Source organism: Podarcis bocagei (genome assembly GCF_964188305.1).
Source record: "Podarcis bocagei genome assembly, chromosome: 15".
Taxonomy (NCBI): domain Eukaryota; kingdom Metazoa; phylum Chordata; class Lepidosauria; order Squamata; family Lacertidae; genus Podarcis; species Podarcis bocagei.
In genome coordinates this window covers 37531046-37545307 of record NC_138141.1, presented here as the reverse complement: position 1 = coordinate 37545307, position 14262 = coordinate 37531046, and the positions used below count along the sequence as shown (strand labels likewise).

The 14262-nt window shown below is 49.3% G+C and overlaps 1 protein-coding gene across 1 annotated transcript in view; it reads right to left on the bottom strand.

The window, feature by feature from the left end:
* Positions 1–11782, bottom strand: part of CCDC92B (coiled-coil domain containing 92B) — a 29350-nt gene extending 17568 nt beyond the window's left edge. The window contains exons 1-2 of the mRNA XM_081173149.1: positions 10945–11782; positions 5868–6024 (exon numbers count right to left, since the gene is read on the bottom strand). Of these exons, the coding sequence (XP_081029275.1) occupies positions 5868–6024; positions 10945–10998 (211 nt within the window). The 5' untranslated portion in view covers positions 10999–11782. The remainder of the gene's footprint in view (positions 1–5867; positions 6025–10944) is intronic.
* Between the last annotated feature and the right edge of the window lie 2480 nt (positions 11783–14262).

Here is a 14262-nt window from a genome sequence, read left to right as displayed (position 1 = left end):
CCTCAACCGTTCTTCATCAGACCTGGTTTCTAGACCCTTGATCATCTTGGGTGCCCTCCTCTGTATACGTTCCAGCTTGTCGACATCCTTCTTAAATTGTGGTGCCCAGAACAGGACACAGTATTCCAGGTGTGGTCTGACCAAGGCAGAATGAGCGATACTATTGTTTCCCTTAGTTGGTCAAATCCATTGCCCAATTCTGGCATTTCATTATCGCTTCAGAAACAAAAGTTTTGGCTGAGTGTTTCGATGATTAGCATCTAAAGAAACACATCCTCGCAATCCCTTTGTGTGAGAAGTCCACTTCTTTTTTGTTCATGGCAATGCTAATTAAGGTTCCCATTTTACCTTCCCAGGACTACAGAAAGAACGGGGTGAGGAGAACTGGAAGCCTACATTTTCCACCTAAGTTTAGGCAGGATGGGAGGAGGGCCAAGTTGCGCCTTTCGTATGTCAGGCTCATTCCAAGAAATGACTCATTCCTGTATTGTTAACAGCATTTATCTTCCCACAAGACCCGATACTGGAAATGTGGGGATTACAAAGGACTGGAGAGTTTGGCCCTTTTTCTTTCTGGTGGCTACTCAGGGAACACAATTGTGTTTCGGAAATGACTCACACATGGGAGCAGGATGGGCTTAGAGGTTGACCGCAGCCATCCAGGCCTCTCTATCTGACTCACGGGGGTGGGGGTGGGTGGTCCTCCCTAAGCCGCCCTCCCCAGCCATACCATAGAACTGTAGAATTGTAGAACTGGAAGGGATCTCGAGGGTCATCTAGTCCAACCCGCTGCAATCTCAACACACAGTCCCCCGCCCAAATTGAAACCATACCGGACCCTGCTTAGTTTTGCAGATGTGCTAGCAGTTTTATAGCTGCACCCCTTCTCTACAGACCCTACACCTCACCTTTCGCTATGATGCGTCCTTGCATTCTGATAATGGCTAGAGGACAGAGGGTGTTGTCTGAGTAAATTAGCATATGTGGCTCCACCCACATTTGATCCTGGTCTTGCCCACCACTGGCATGTGGGCCCAGAAGGATACTGGAAATGAGATGTGGCCGTCCGGCTTAAAAAAATATGTTTCCCACCCCCTGATGTAGAATAAGCTATTAGGTTTACAGCCTTGCCTAGCTTTTGAACCTGGGGGGGGCGGGTCTCCTCAGTGGAAGAAGAGGGCAAGCAGTATCCCCTAGCTGATCTCCATGCCACCGGGGAGCTGTCTGCCCGTTTCCTGCACCTAAAAGACCATGTACAACTTGCAGAACAGCAAGGCAAGCAGAAGCAAGTGGGCTGACTTGGGGGTAGCACATTTGCTGTAACCGTGGGTCACTAATTCAACCCCCATCCTAACAGGTTAATGCATTTGAGGCAGAAGGAAGGCATTAAGCAAGTTCAGTCTTCCTTTTATATGAGCCTGCTTTGTTGGTACAATTGTGTCACTGGAAAACAAATATTTCATTTGGCGTTTCCATAAAAAGAAAATGCAGGTGGGCAAGACTCCTGAAGTAAGGGGAAAACAGAGCGACTTTATTTTGAAGTGTAGTCAAAGTGATACATCTCTTGGCTCTATTTTTTTGGGGGGGGGGGGGAGTCAATTGAAGGTTTTCTAATGAAACTGGAGGAGAGGAGAGAGGATGGCGGAGGGGAAGCATCCACTCCTGCTTTGGCTTAGTCCTTCTCCTGTAACAAAGTTCTGATTGAAGGTTACAATTTTGAGCAGTGAGGAGTAAGTGTATGCTTAAGTCTTCCAGGCTTAGTTGTTTTCCTTCGCTAAATCGCCCCCAAGATTCCTTTACCACTTACAAGAGAGCAAATGCCTACCTGTGGTTCAGCCAAAAACTGCTGAAGCAACATCACCCACCTTTCCTTGGGAGGTCTCCTAGGATATGAAGCTACCTACAGCTGGACAGTAATATATGTCCTCCCTAGGAGCTCTCCTAAGTCCTGGAGTGGCTCACCCTGCCTACTACCTAGAGCAGTGTTTCCCAACCGGTGTTCCGCGGCACACGAGTGTGCCGTGAGACGTTGCCTCGTGTGCCGCGAGATGCCTGGAGGGAGGCGGGCGAGTCGGGCGGCGAGAGGCGGGGCGGCGGCGGCGAGGAGAGGCCGCGCCTCCTGCTGCTGCCTGGCGCTCCTCCTCGCAGCCGGCAGCGCTGCCTGGGCGCCTCCGCGCGACTCTGCCTCGCTGGGTTTGGTCTCCCAGCAGAGACGGGTCACACGCGCACCTCCCTCCCTCCCTCAGCCTGCGCGGAGGGAGAGCCAGAGAGAGGCATCGCTCCTGCGCGGCGGGAGAGGGAGCAGCCGGAGCGATGCCCCAAACGAGCTGAATTCCGAGCGAGGGACTGAGGGGGGAGGGAAAAAACTTTCACTTTCGTGCGTCCCTCCCGGCGTGACGCTGCGCGCTGACATCACGGGGCGGGGCTTTAATGGTGGTGTGCCGCAAGATTTTTTTTCAGTAAACAGGTGTGCCGTTGCCCAAAAAAGTTTGGGAAACACTGACCTAGAGCAGCAGTTCTAAGTACTGTTGGAAGCAGGTTAAGCCTCTTCAGGACCTCGGAGAGCTCCAATGGAAGTCATACATACACTGTTGTCCAGTGGGTTGTAGAGAAGTCAACCATAAATATGTTTCTACCTTAGAAGCACTCCAAGATCATGATTTGCTAATATGGTGCCCATGGGACAGAAGTCTTCTCTGGTGTTCGCAGGGCCCTGCCCCTCTCATCCTTCCCCCATTGAAATTGAGTGAGTTCAATACACAGGGACTTTCAAAGCATAGGTTGCTACTAAAAGACTGATTCTCTTACAGTTGCAGAACGAATATTATGGGGAACCCGTCACCATGCCAGTTCCACAGATGGAAGAAGGTTGAGTGGGCATATGTTGGCTAAGGTGACCCTGCACATAAACTGGTCCCAAGCTTGTTAATGCTTTATATTCTAACTCCTTAAACTTGGCCTGGTAGCAAATAGGCCGCCAGTGCAGATCTCTGGGAACAGGTGTTATATATGCTGACGGGGGCTTCACACCTGTCAGCAACCTTGCTGCAGCATTCTGCGCCAGCTGCACTTTCTGGGTCAAGCGCAAGGAAGAATGACTTAACCCAAAGCCAAGTTAATCTCCTCACTCTCTGTTGACAACCTTTCGCTTCTCGAATTTCCTTTCGGATTACGCTTCTGGAACTTGAGCAGCAACCGAGGGATCTAAATACTGGATCCACAGCTTCCTTTGTCTCTTCAGAAGAGACTTCTGCAAGCTGGCTGGATGCGCGGTTGCCCGCCCGTCCCCCACCCATGCGCCAAAACCGGTACAAATGAGATCACTTAACACTGATGCACATGGCACAGGGCTGAAATTAATCCTCTTTGAAGAGGAGGAGACACAGGGGGTTTAATGATGGCTTTGTAACACACAATGTACTTTGCCCCTCCCCCACAGTGGCTCCCTCCCACAATCTTGGATCAGGCAAAGGACTGCTGGATTAACAAAATGCTCACACTCATATGTTCCCCTCCCCACCCCCAGGCTTTTGTCTATTGTAACTCAAAACACTGTTTAGTCGTCCGCCCTAACAGAAAGGAACGCCTTAAACTGGATTGCATTGAAATCAAATTTAGCCCAACCATCCTAATTACAATTCCAACTGCGTTTCCTAAAAGACAGACAGAGAGAGAATGTGGTAGAAAAACCTCTCTCTTTCATTCAACGTGTATTCCCAGAAGGAAACCAATTAGAGAACTGATTACTAACGTAAGCCACATTTGCACCATACATTTAAAGCACCGTGTTGTCACTTTGATCTGTCATGGCTTCACCCAAATGATTCTAGGAGCTGATAAGGAGGCTGAGATTTGCTAGGAGACCCCTGTTTTCCTTACAGAGCTACAAAACTCAGAAGAGGGATGGACTGTTAGATCATTCTGGGAACTGTAGCTCTGGGAGAGGAATAGGGGTTCTCCTAACAACTCCCAGCACCAAACTACAGCTCCCAGAATTCTTTGGGGGAAGTCATGGCTGGTTAAAGTGGTGCCATAGTGCTTTAGATATAGGGTGTGAATGTGGCCTTACTCTGGCATCCTTGAAATCTTTCCAGGCAGCAGATTACACAATCTCCCAACACCAATGTGTTCAATTGCCGTCTGACTCTTAAAGGTCTTTCTCAGAAGCTGTTGGGTCTACAACCAGAAACTTCTGGCTGTGTGTACATACTGATGCTCTTTGTCAGGGATGGGAATCCAGTGGTCCCTCCAGATGTTGTTGGAATCCAAATCCCATTGCCTCTGACCACTGGCCATGCTGGCTGGTCCTGATGGGAGCTGGAGTCCCTTGGAGGTGGCGTGGAGGGAATGGTCAGATCAAGAGGAGGGATGGGAGGAGCCTGGAGAGTTAGAACCACATGACCCCAGGGAAGGTCCCAGTGGAGTCCAAAAAGCAATGCTGGAGCCCCAAGAAACTTTGGAGCCAGAGAGGGAGTTGGTGGGCACAGTGGCGTAGAGTGGGTTGCCAGAGCCTGGGGCCAGAGTGGGATGGGAGGGAGGGAAAGGGACAGAGTACACATGTGCATTCAACTGCCTAGTGGCATCTGCATCACCCAGGAGATCGCAGCTGTAGAGATAAGAAATGAAGAGTTGTTCCATTGTCTGGAGAGGTCACTTCCTGGATTGCATGAAGAAGTCATTTTCAACAGAGCCCAGTGACAGAAGCAAGCAACTGTATTGAAGCAGCACTGGGTATTGAAATTTTGTGTCCCTAAATTTTTTGGGACCCGGGCAACTGCCCCATGCTATGTCACTGGGTGGGCAGGAATGCAAGGAGCTGCATTCAGGAGAGGGTTCAAGCCTGTTGTCAGGGAAAGAACTTTCCCCTGTGTTACCACCAGACACCCTAGCCAGTTCCCTCCAGAGCCTTCTCTAATAGTAAGGTTTTTCCCTTGGAAGAGACAAGTTGGATGCTGAGCTGGCATTGACTCCCCTTCCTAGGTCCTGGAAATTCCAGCGAGAACATCAACCAACGCAGGGCTTGTACACACTTCTACTTGCCCCATGGCTAGAAACCACGGGTCTGAGAGGTTCTATGTTTGACCCACACTTTCCCAGGGAAAACCCACTCTTTAGCACTGGCTCGGAGCACACATCAACTCGCATAAAACCCGTTTTGACGTTTGCTCCGATTCAATGGCAAAGTGCAAGTTTTTATCAGGGGAAAGTGGTGGGACAAGTGGAAGTTGTGGATGAGCCTTCTGAGCTTGCCTTGTCCAGTCCTGAGAGTCCTCTTGCTTGCTGCGCAAATAGACTGTACCTGGCCTGTTCTGGTTGCATCCACTTCTTAGCTTGCCCCTAAGCCATGCAATTCACCTGCAGTGCCTTTGGACCTTTGCCTTGCCGATGCACCATAGTGAATAAAGTCTGAACAATTTGGGCAGAAGCAGGCATTGGAAATAAATTAAAAAATTAAAAAATTGTCCAGTAGCATCTTAGAGACCAACTAAGTTTGTTCTAGGTATAAGCTTTCGTGTGCATGCACGCTTCTTCAGATACACTGAAACAGAAGTCACCAGACCTATATATATAGTGGGATGGTGGGGTGGGAGTTTTCTCAGAAGGGTGGTAGAAGATGAGTGATTGACTCAATGGGTACGGTAAACCTGTTGATGACTGTTAACGACTGCAATTAGTCCTACAGGAAAAAGCAAAGGATAGTATGCAGAGGTTGGAGTTCAAGATCTCCCTCCAGTGAGAGACAGGACACCCATACCTTCTGGAAGCCCACAACTCCTGCCAGACCCAACCTGCATGCCTAGTGGTCAGGGAGCCTCACGAGACTTGGAGGGCCACCGGTTCCCTGCCCCACAACCCACTCAGCTCACCTGTGCAGTGCTTCTGTAAGTGGAGGATCTCCAGGTGCAAATCGTGGAGGAGTTCCATCTGCTCCTTCTTCAAGAAGGCAATGTGTCTTTGCACACTTTGGATATGGTGCTCCAGGGACAGCGTCTCCATCGCAACACAGTTGTCAACCGTCAGAGCCTAGAGAGAATTAGACGCGGATTCATGAGTTGCCCTCATGGCAATAGTGGCTTGCGGGAAGAGGGAGCTTCTTCTTCTCTCCTGCTACCCTCTCTCAAGCGAGTCCTGTAGGCTGATGTACTGAAAGACATTGGCTTTAAACAAATCAAGCAGTTGATATATTTGAATATATTTGCACGTTCCACCTGTTTAAATAAAACCAAATCAAACCAAACAGGCTGCTGTTCTTGCACAGAGCAGAACCACAGAATTATAGAGTTGGAAGAGGCCATGAGGGTCATTCCTGTGATGCAGGAATCTTTTGCCCAACATGGGTCTAGAACCCACAACCCTGAGATTAATGGTTTCACGCTCTGCCAGCTGAAAACTATGACCTAGAATCATAGAATCATAGAATCATAGAGTTGGAAGAGACCACAAGGGCCATCGAGTCCAACCCCCTGCCAAGCAGGAAACACCATCAGAGCACTCCTGACATATGGTTGTCAAGCCTCTGCTTAAAGACCTCCAAAGAAGGAGACTCCACCACACTCCTTGGCAGCAAATTCCACTGTCGAACAGCTCTTACTGGGAGACCAAGGTTTGAATCCCAATTCAGCCATGAAGTTCACTGGGTGACCTTGGGCCAGTCACCATCTCTTAGCCTAGTCTACCTCGCAGGATTGCTCTGGGGATGGAATGGGGAGGAGGCGAACCATGTGCATCACCTTGTGCTCCTTAGAAGATAAAGGTGGTTTATAAATGCAAAAAATAAAAATAAAACAGCTCTTTTTTAAAATTCCAAATATGTTGTTTAATTAGACACTGAATGAGAAATCAAGATTATTCTCAGAATTGTAGGTTAGCTGATTTTCAACACGATTCTGTTGAAGCAAGTCCCATTTTCAGCTGGGCTTACACCTAGATATGCGCTCACAGAATTGCACAGTGGCTTCAAAGCCTATTTATGCAATTATTTCTGCTAGGCACTTTGTTGTTGTTGTTTAGTCGTGTCTGACTCTTCATGACCCCATGGACCAGGGCACGCTGGGCACTTAGCTGAATTTAATACATGGTATCCTATCTGAACCTGCCTTGAAGTTTGAGTTCTGAAGGGCTTGCTTACAGACCCACATTTAAGATCCTTGGGATTGGAGGACGTGAGACACAGAGCTTCTTTGGTGGTGGCTCCATATTTGTGGAACCCTTTCCCAAGAGAGATACATTTGGCCCCATCAACAAGGGTTTTTAAACAGGCCTTAAAAATCCATCTCTTTTGGTTTCCAGCCGAGATACTGGTCTGAATCTAGAAACAATTTAATGGTAGTGTTGCTGGTGTTAAACCATTTCACTGTTTCAGTTAATGTTACACGCGTGCCCTGCTGCCATGTGAAACTTTTAAAACACCTATTTCAAATGACTAGATTTTTATTAGAATATGATTATGTAGTTTTATGTGGTTTTTAAAGTTGTCAGCCACCAGCCTAAAAGATGGCCCAGGAGCACAGAAACACAGAGAGCTAGCTGCCTTATACAGAGTCAAACTAGCGGTCCATTTAAATCAGTAATGTTGGCACTGACTGACAGGATCTCTCCAGGATTCCAGGCAGGAGGTCTTCCCCAACCTTACCTGGGGATTGATCTCAAGACCTTTTGCTTTCACATATGCTTTATCACTGAGCCTCTGAACTATTTCAAGACAACAACCAACCAACCTCTGGCAGATATTTCTCTGTCTGTGCTCCTAATGCAAATAAAATAAACCAATGATGCAGAATAATGTCTTATATCTCCCCAGGAAAAGATCTGCACCTGGGAACCTCACAAAGGACACCAATTCATAAGAGAGGGAGCAGTGGAATGTTATATGCCTACTCAGAAGTAAGCCCCATTGAGTACAATGGGAGTTGGTTACATTTTTCTTGAACTGCACCCTTCAGACATTGCGATCTTGCTTTTCCGCTGGTGCTATTAAAAGTGGCTTACTGTTTTTAAAGGAAAGATTTATAAACTAAACAATAAATGAACAAACAATGAGCAAACTCAGGTGCTTTTCACTAGTGGGTTTCTGTATAACCGCAGACCTAGAATCTGGAAATACAAGAAGGCAATTGCAAAGTAGGTACAAATGCATTAAGGAGTATTGAGACCGTATACCCAAGAGAATACAGTGATGTTCTCTAGGTACTTAACTAATATCAAGGGAAGTGGCAAGTAAACATCTCTAGCAAGAATGTTTATTATTAGTATTAGTATTGGAACGGGGAGGTTCTGCTCTTGATCTGCCCACCTAACCTCCAACCAGTGGAGGCTTGTCCGTAAGGGCACCTGGGGTGCTGCCCACCAGCCTCAGTCTGCCTTCAGCCATTCCCTACTTGCCTGCCTTCTCACATGCAACCAGTCCAGAAGGTCGCCCTGCCTGTCAGCTTTCTGCTCTGTTGCCCCTACAGAGCTCAGCAGGGAGGAGGATGGGGCCCAAACTAGAAGCCGTTTGCTCTGGCTGTCATTTCCTCTGGTGCCACCTACTGTTCGGCTCCCTGCCTTCTGCCCTATCAGTCCCAATGGGCACTTGGGAACCAAACCAGGGCTTCTGATTATATTTCAACCAGGTTCGTAGGAAAGCAGGGGGCCCTTTCATGAGAAGAAAGGCATGTGGGTCAGAGGGAGAGTGACTGTGGAAAAGAGGAAACAAGGTGCATAGGAAGTTGCCATACATTGAGTCAGACCACTGGTCCAGCTAGCCCTATATTGTCTACTCTGCCTGGCAGTGGACCTCCAGAGTTTCAGACAGGGTTCCCCTTGACCCCCAGTGGGAACCCTACTTGGAGTTGCCAGGAGATTGAACCTGGAACTGTCTGGATGCAAAGTAGATGCTCTTCCATTGAGCTACAACCCTTACCGTAGGATAGATCTGCGATTCCACAGCTGTACCGCAGAAGCACAACATTTGCTCTGGAGATTCATCTTCTCAGGACTTTTGGTTGTTTTAGGATTACACAGGCAGGCTGAGTTGCCTGCCAGAGCAGAGGCGGCTATTGGTCTGCGTGGACCAATGATCTGACTTGGTATATAAAGCAGCTCCCTTATATGGGAAGTGTTTCCAGTTCCTGGGCAATGCAGTTTTCCTTGGTATCTTCCAACTCAAGAGACATCGCTCCCAGTGGTGTTTTTACTAGACAGACAAACTCCAGAGAGGAAGCCTCAGTTTGTGTGTCGCAGCAAAGTCCAGCCGTTGAGTCTGACCAAACTTTTAAAAGGAAGAGGTTGATGGTGGCGTCACTGGCATGTGTGGGGTCACAGCCCACATTGCCAGAGGCAAAACGTAACCCCTCCTCCTGTGAATACACAGCAGTCTAGAGCACAATCAACCCACTGAGTCCTAAGATACAGGTTGCCCACCCGGAAGCGACCCAACGGGACATAAGAAGCTGAGTGGGATCATCAGCTCAGTATTGTCTGCAGCCTGTGTGGTGTAGTGGTTAGAGTGTTGGACTAGAAGCTGGGAGACCAGGGTTCAAATCCCCACTCAGCCATGAAACTCCCTGGGTGACCTTGGGTCAGTCACCATCTCCCAGCCTAAACTCTACCTCGCAGGGTTGTTGTTTGGATAAAGCGGGGAGGAAGAGAGCCATGTATCCCACTTTGAGCTCCTTGGAGAGGAAGGTGGGGTATAAATACAGGCAACAAATAAATAAATTCCCAGACTGGCTTTCCATGGTTTCAGGCAGGGGATATTCCCTGCCCTACCTGGACAGAAGCTGGGACCTTCTGCACGCACAGAAGATGCTGAACCCTTGACCTATGGCTCTTCCCTGTGGTTATGACCTCTTCTCCAGATGTTTGCCCAACTCATAGAGTTGGAAAGGACCTTGGGAGGTCTTCTAGCTGAACCTCCACCCATCATTGCAGGTCAGAAGAGCAGAAGGACCAGACTGAGTGCTCAAGTGGTATGAAGGCAACACTTTAAGGGGGACGAAGAAGCTGACAGGCAGTGCCACCCCCTGGGCTGAGAGTAAGGAAGGAGGCAGGCAGGCGGGGGCTGGCTGAGGGAAGACACTCAGGTTGGGGGGCAGAGACCCCCTTTGCCCAAATGGACCAGCCTCTGCTGGGTATTTGACCTCTGAGCCGCTTTATCTCCTTTCTTTAAAAAAACAAAGACCTTGGGCGCTGTCTCTTTTATTCTTCTTTGCAGCTGGAGAGGAGAACACTCTGGTGTTTGCACTAAGGGAAATTGAATTGCTGCTCTCTTGATTCTGCCTAGGGCAACTGCCTTTCTGCATAAGCAGAGTGCATTTTCTGATCCCTCCCACCTACTCCAATCTGGGCTTAAAAAGGCACCTTCCAAGCCTGAGGAGTCCCCACCTCTGCTGCTCAGAAACTCAACACCTCCCTTTGTTGAATTTAGGAACAGAGGAAGTGTCTTATACCAAGCCAGATTATTGGTCCATTCAGCTCAGGATTGGCAACACTGCCTGGCAGCCTCTCTCCATGGTTTCAGGTAGGGGCTATTCCCAGACCTACGGGGAAATGCCAGAGACCGAACTCTGGACGCTCTTCTGCATGCTCTAAACACTGACCTATACTGACCCTGAAATTAACCGGAGGTGGATGAGTTGAGACTGTGCCATGGATTCCAGGCACCAGCAGGGGTTGGGCTAAATGATCTCCGGGGGACCCCTTCCACCTCTCTGATTCTAGGACTGCAAAGCAGCTCTGCTCCCTGACCTTTTTAAAAAACAACAACCAGCCAACCCACAAACTTCTATTATTTAGCAGGGAGCCAGTGGGACCACCATCTCCAGAAAGCGGCAGCTGCTCTGTATTCAGGTTTCCTAGGAAAATCCTCTCTCTCTCTGTCTCAATCTCTCTCTCTCTCTCTCTCCTCCAAAACAGATCTCAATATGCACATCTTTCTCTCTCCCCCCGCCTCGCTTTCCTTACCTGGGCAAAACGAGGAGGCGACAGCAGGAACTGGTGGCCACGACTCGGTGTCATCAATGGAAGGAGATGCCAAGGCAAGGAAGGGCGAACAGGTTGGGTCCTCGTTCCCCCTGGAGGGTTATCCAAACGCTCCCCTCCTCCGTGTCAGCCACAAACACCCGGCGGGTGGCGGGGGGGGGGGGAGAGGTATTAAGGAGGGAGGCGGGAGGGAATGGAGGGGGAAGATCCCCTCCCGCCACCCCTGGCGCCCCCTTGCTGGGTTTTCTCCTCCTCTTCCTCCTGGATCTCCTTCAAAGCCTCCTGGCGCAGTGGACACACAAGGGCACCCGTCCCAAAGTTGCGGACTCCATGGACTCTCGGCTGCTTCTTCCCCGTCTCCCCGGTCCCCGTCCTCCTCCTGCGCCCTCTTGGCAAAGCTGGGGAGGTGATGGTGATGGAAATGGTGGGCGCCGGAGGTGGTTTGCAGCAGGCCCTGGCAGGTTAGAGGAGAAGCAGAGGCGAGCGAGGGAGCGAGCGAAGGCGTAAACACAGAATAACGTGACCGGAACTGGTGAGATCAGTCTGGGTTGGCTTGTACAGCAGCAGGAGCAGCAGGGAGAGGAGGAGGAGGGAAGAGGAGGATGGCTCCACTTGACAACATCCAGCCGATGAAATCACCTCTCTGTGCCTCCCCCTGGGGACTCGGCCATGGCATTGGAGGCTGCTGATTCAGCACAGAGCCAGGGGAGAGTGAATGGAGACTGGGGTGGTGGTGGCAGAGACCCACCTGGGGAACAGAGGCGGAGACATCTATTTTAAGCCAGACCTCCTCGCCCTCCTCCTCTTCTTTCCCCCCTCCTTGCTTTTCCCTGCAGCTCTCTGAGATCCCAGAGCAGGAAGCGCAGCACCCAATCCGCCAATCGGATACTTAGAGGAAGCTCACAGGCAGGACTTGAAGGTAATAGCCTTAGATCGTTTGCTGGCCTCCCAGCGGCTGACATTCAGAGATATGCTGCTCTTCTACATGGAGGTTCCACCTCCGGCCAGGCAGGCTGTTCTCGCGCAAAGCAGGGCTACAGCTGTTTATATATGAGTTACCTGAAATCATAGGAGCCTACTCCTAGGGGCTGAGGTCCCATTGGCCCCTCAATAAAATATTTTGGGAGCACCCCCAATGTTGATGAACATTGCCATTCAAATGGTGTGTGCACGCTGCATCTTGTGATCGATTATGCAGGGTGGGGATTACCTGCCTCCCCCAGATTTTATTCAAGTTGGCACCTCTGCTTGAAATGGTCAAGTTCCAAGCAAAGGTGACTTGTATTTTGTCACTGGGTCCAAAGATGCAGCCAAACTGAGATGCTTTAAGCTTAGTTTCATAGAATCGTGGAATCATAGAGTTGGAAGGGACCCTGAGGATCATCTAGTCCAACCCCCTGCAACGCAGGAATATGCAGCTGTCGCACCTGTCAAACCTGTCAAACCTGCAGCCTTGGTGTTATCAGCACCACGCTCTAACCAACCAAGCTATCCATTTTGCCAAAAAAGTTGGTTTGGCGCCCAAGCCTGAAAGTAAGAAGCAAGATACAATATGTTGGCTTTTAAGTGCCAAACTTCTTTTAATGTTTACTGGGCACAAGGTGCCCAGAAAGAGGTAAGGTTTTGAGTTGCACAGAAATAAAGAAAGCTCTGGGACATGAAAGCTTACATCACAAGCAACCATTCTCTCTCTCTCTCTCTCTCTCTCTCTCTCTCCCACACCCACACCCACACCCACACCCACACCCACACCAATATACAGCTGTATCTGTAGAAATATAAAAGAGAATTCCAAATGATAGCTTTGTCAATGTTTATATGCAGAAGCCCACCGTGGTGTAGGGCTTAGACCAGCCTTTGCCAACCTAGCACCCTCCCAATGTCATTGGACTGCAACTCCCACCAGCCCCAGCAAGCATTGCCAGTGGTCAGGGATGATGGGAGTTGTGGTCCGACAGCATCTGGTTGGAAGGGAGGATCACATGCACTGCTCTGAGGGTGGTCTGGGCTTCAAAGGCCAACAGATTTATAGCAGCAGAAGCTTTCACAGGCTAGACTGTGGAGTCCACTTAATCAGGCTAGCAGAGTAATCTCACTGGGAGGGAGCTGACCATGGTGCTGAACTCCAGCAAATGCAGTACAGTACCCCATCCTTCTCCCCACACTGTCAGACCTTAGCAAAGCATGGTTGCTCATAAACACAACCATTGCCCATTGCTTCCATCTTCCATATGTAAATTGCATTTAGTAGTCCAAGGTCTAAATCTTGCTTACAATAAACAGTATTAACTTCTGGTCTGGATGGTAACTTTCTTTCTGGATCCACACATCCTTCCACAGTGGGTACATTGGTTTCTGGGTGGGAGTTGATCACGGTGTGGATTTGCCAAGTGTGCCTTCCTCTTGGCACGTTTCTCCCTTGCATCCTGAGTTCAAGTGTCTCCAAAGCCCACGACACCTTTGGTAAAGGCTCTTCTCCAATTGAAGCACTTGCAGGCAAGTGTTTCCTAATTGTTGGTGTTTATACTACATGGGGTGAGCTCCCGTTGCTTGGTCCCTGCTCCTGCCAACCTAGCAGTTCGAAAGCACGTCAAAGTGCAAGTAGATAAATAGGAACCGCTCCGGCGGGAAGGTAACCGGTGTTTCCGTGCGCTGCTCTGGTTCGCCTGAAGCAGCTTAGTCATGCTGGCCACATGACCTGGAAGCTGTACGCCGGCTCCCTCGGCCAATAAAGCGAGATGAGCACCGCAACCCCAGAGTCGGACCTAATGGTCAGGGGTCCCTTTACCTTTACCTTTATACTACATTTTTTTAAAGATTTGCCTTGAGAGAGTCTTTAAACCGCTTCTGTTGACCACCAGCATTATGCTTTCCATTTTAAAGTCCGGAATAGAATAGTTGCTTTAGAAGACAATAATCAGGCATCCACACAACATGACCAGTCCAATGAAGTTGATGTTGAAGAATCATTGCTTCAACACTGGTGATCTTTGCTTCTTCCAGTACACTGGTATTAGTTCGCCTGTTTTCCCAAGTGATGTGTAAAGTTTTTGGAGACACTGTTGATGGAATCTTTTGAGGAGTTGGAGATGGCGTTTATAAGTGGTCCATGTTTCACAAGCATACAGTAAAGTTGGTAGTACAAGAGCTTTGTAAACAAGCATTTTGGTTTCTCTGTGAATGTCCCAGTTGTCAAACACTCTGCACTTCAATTGGGAGAAAGGTGCATTTGCAGAGCTCAGGCGATGCTGGATTTCGGCATCAATGTCGGCCCTTGTGGAAAGATAACTGCCCAGGTAG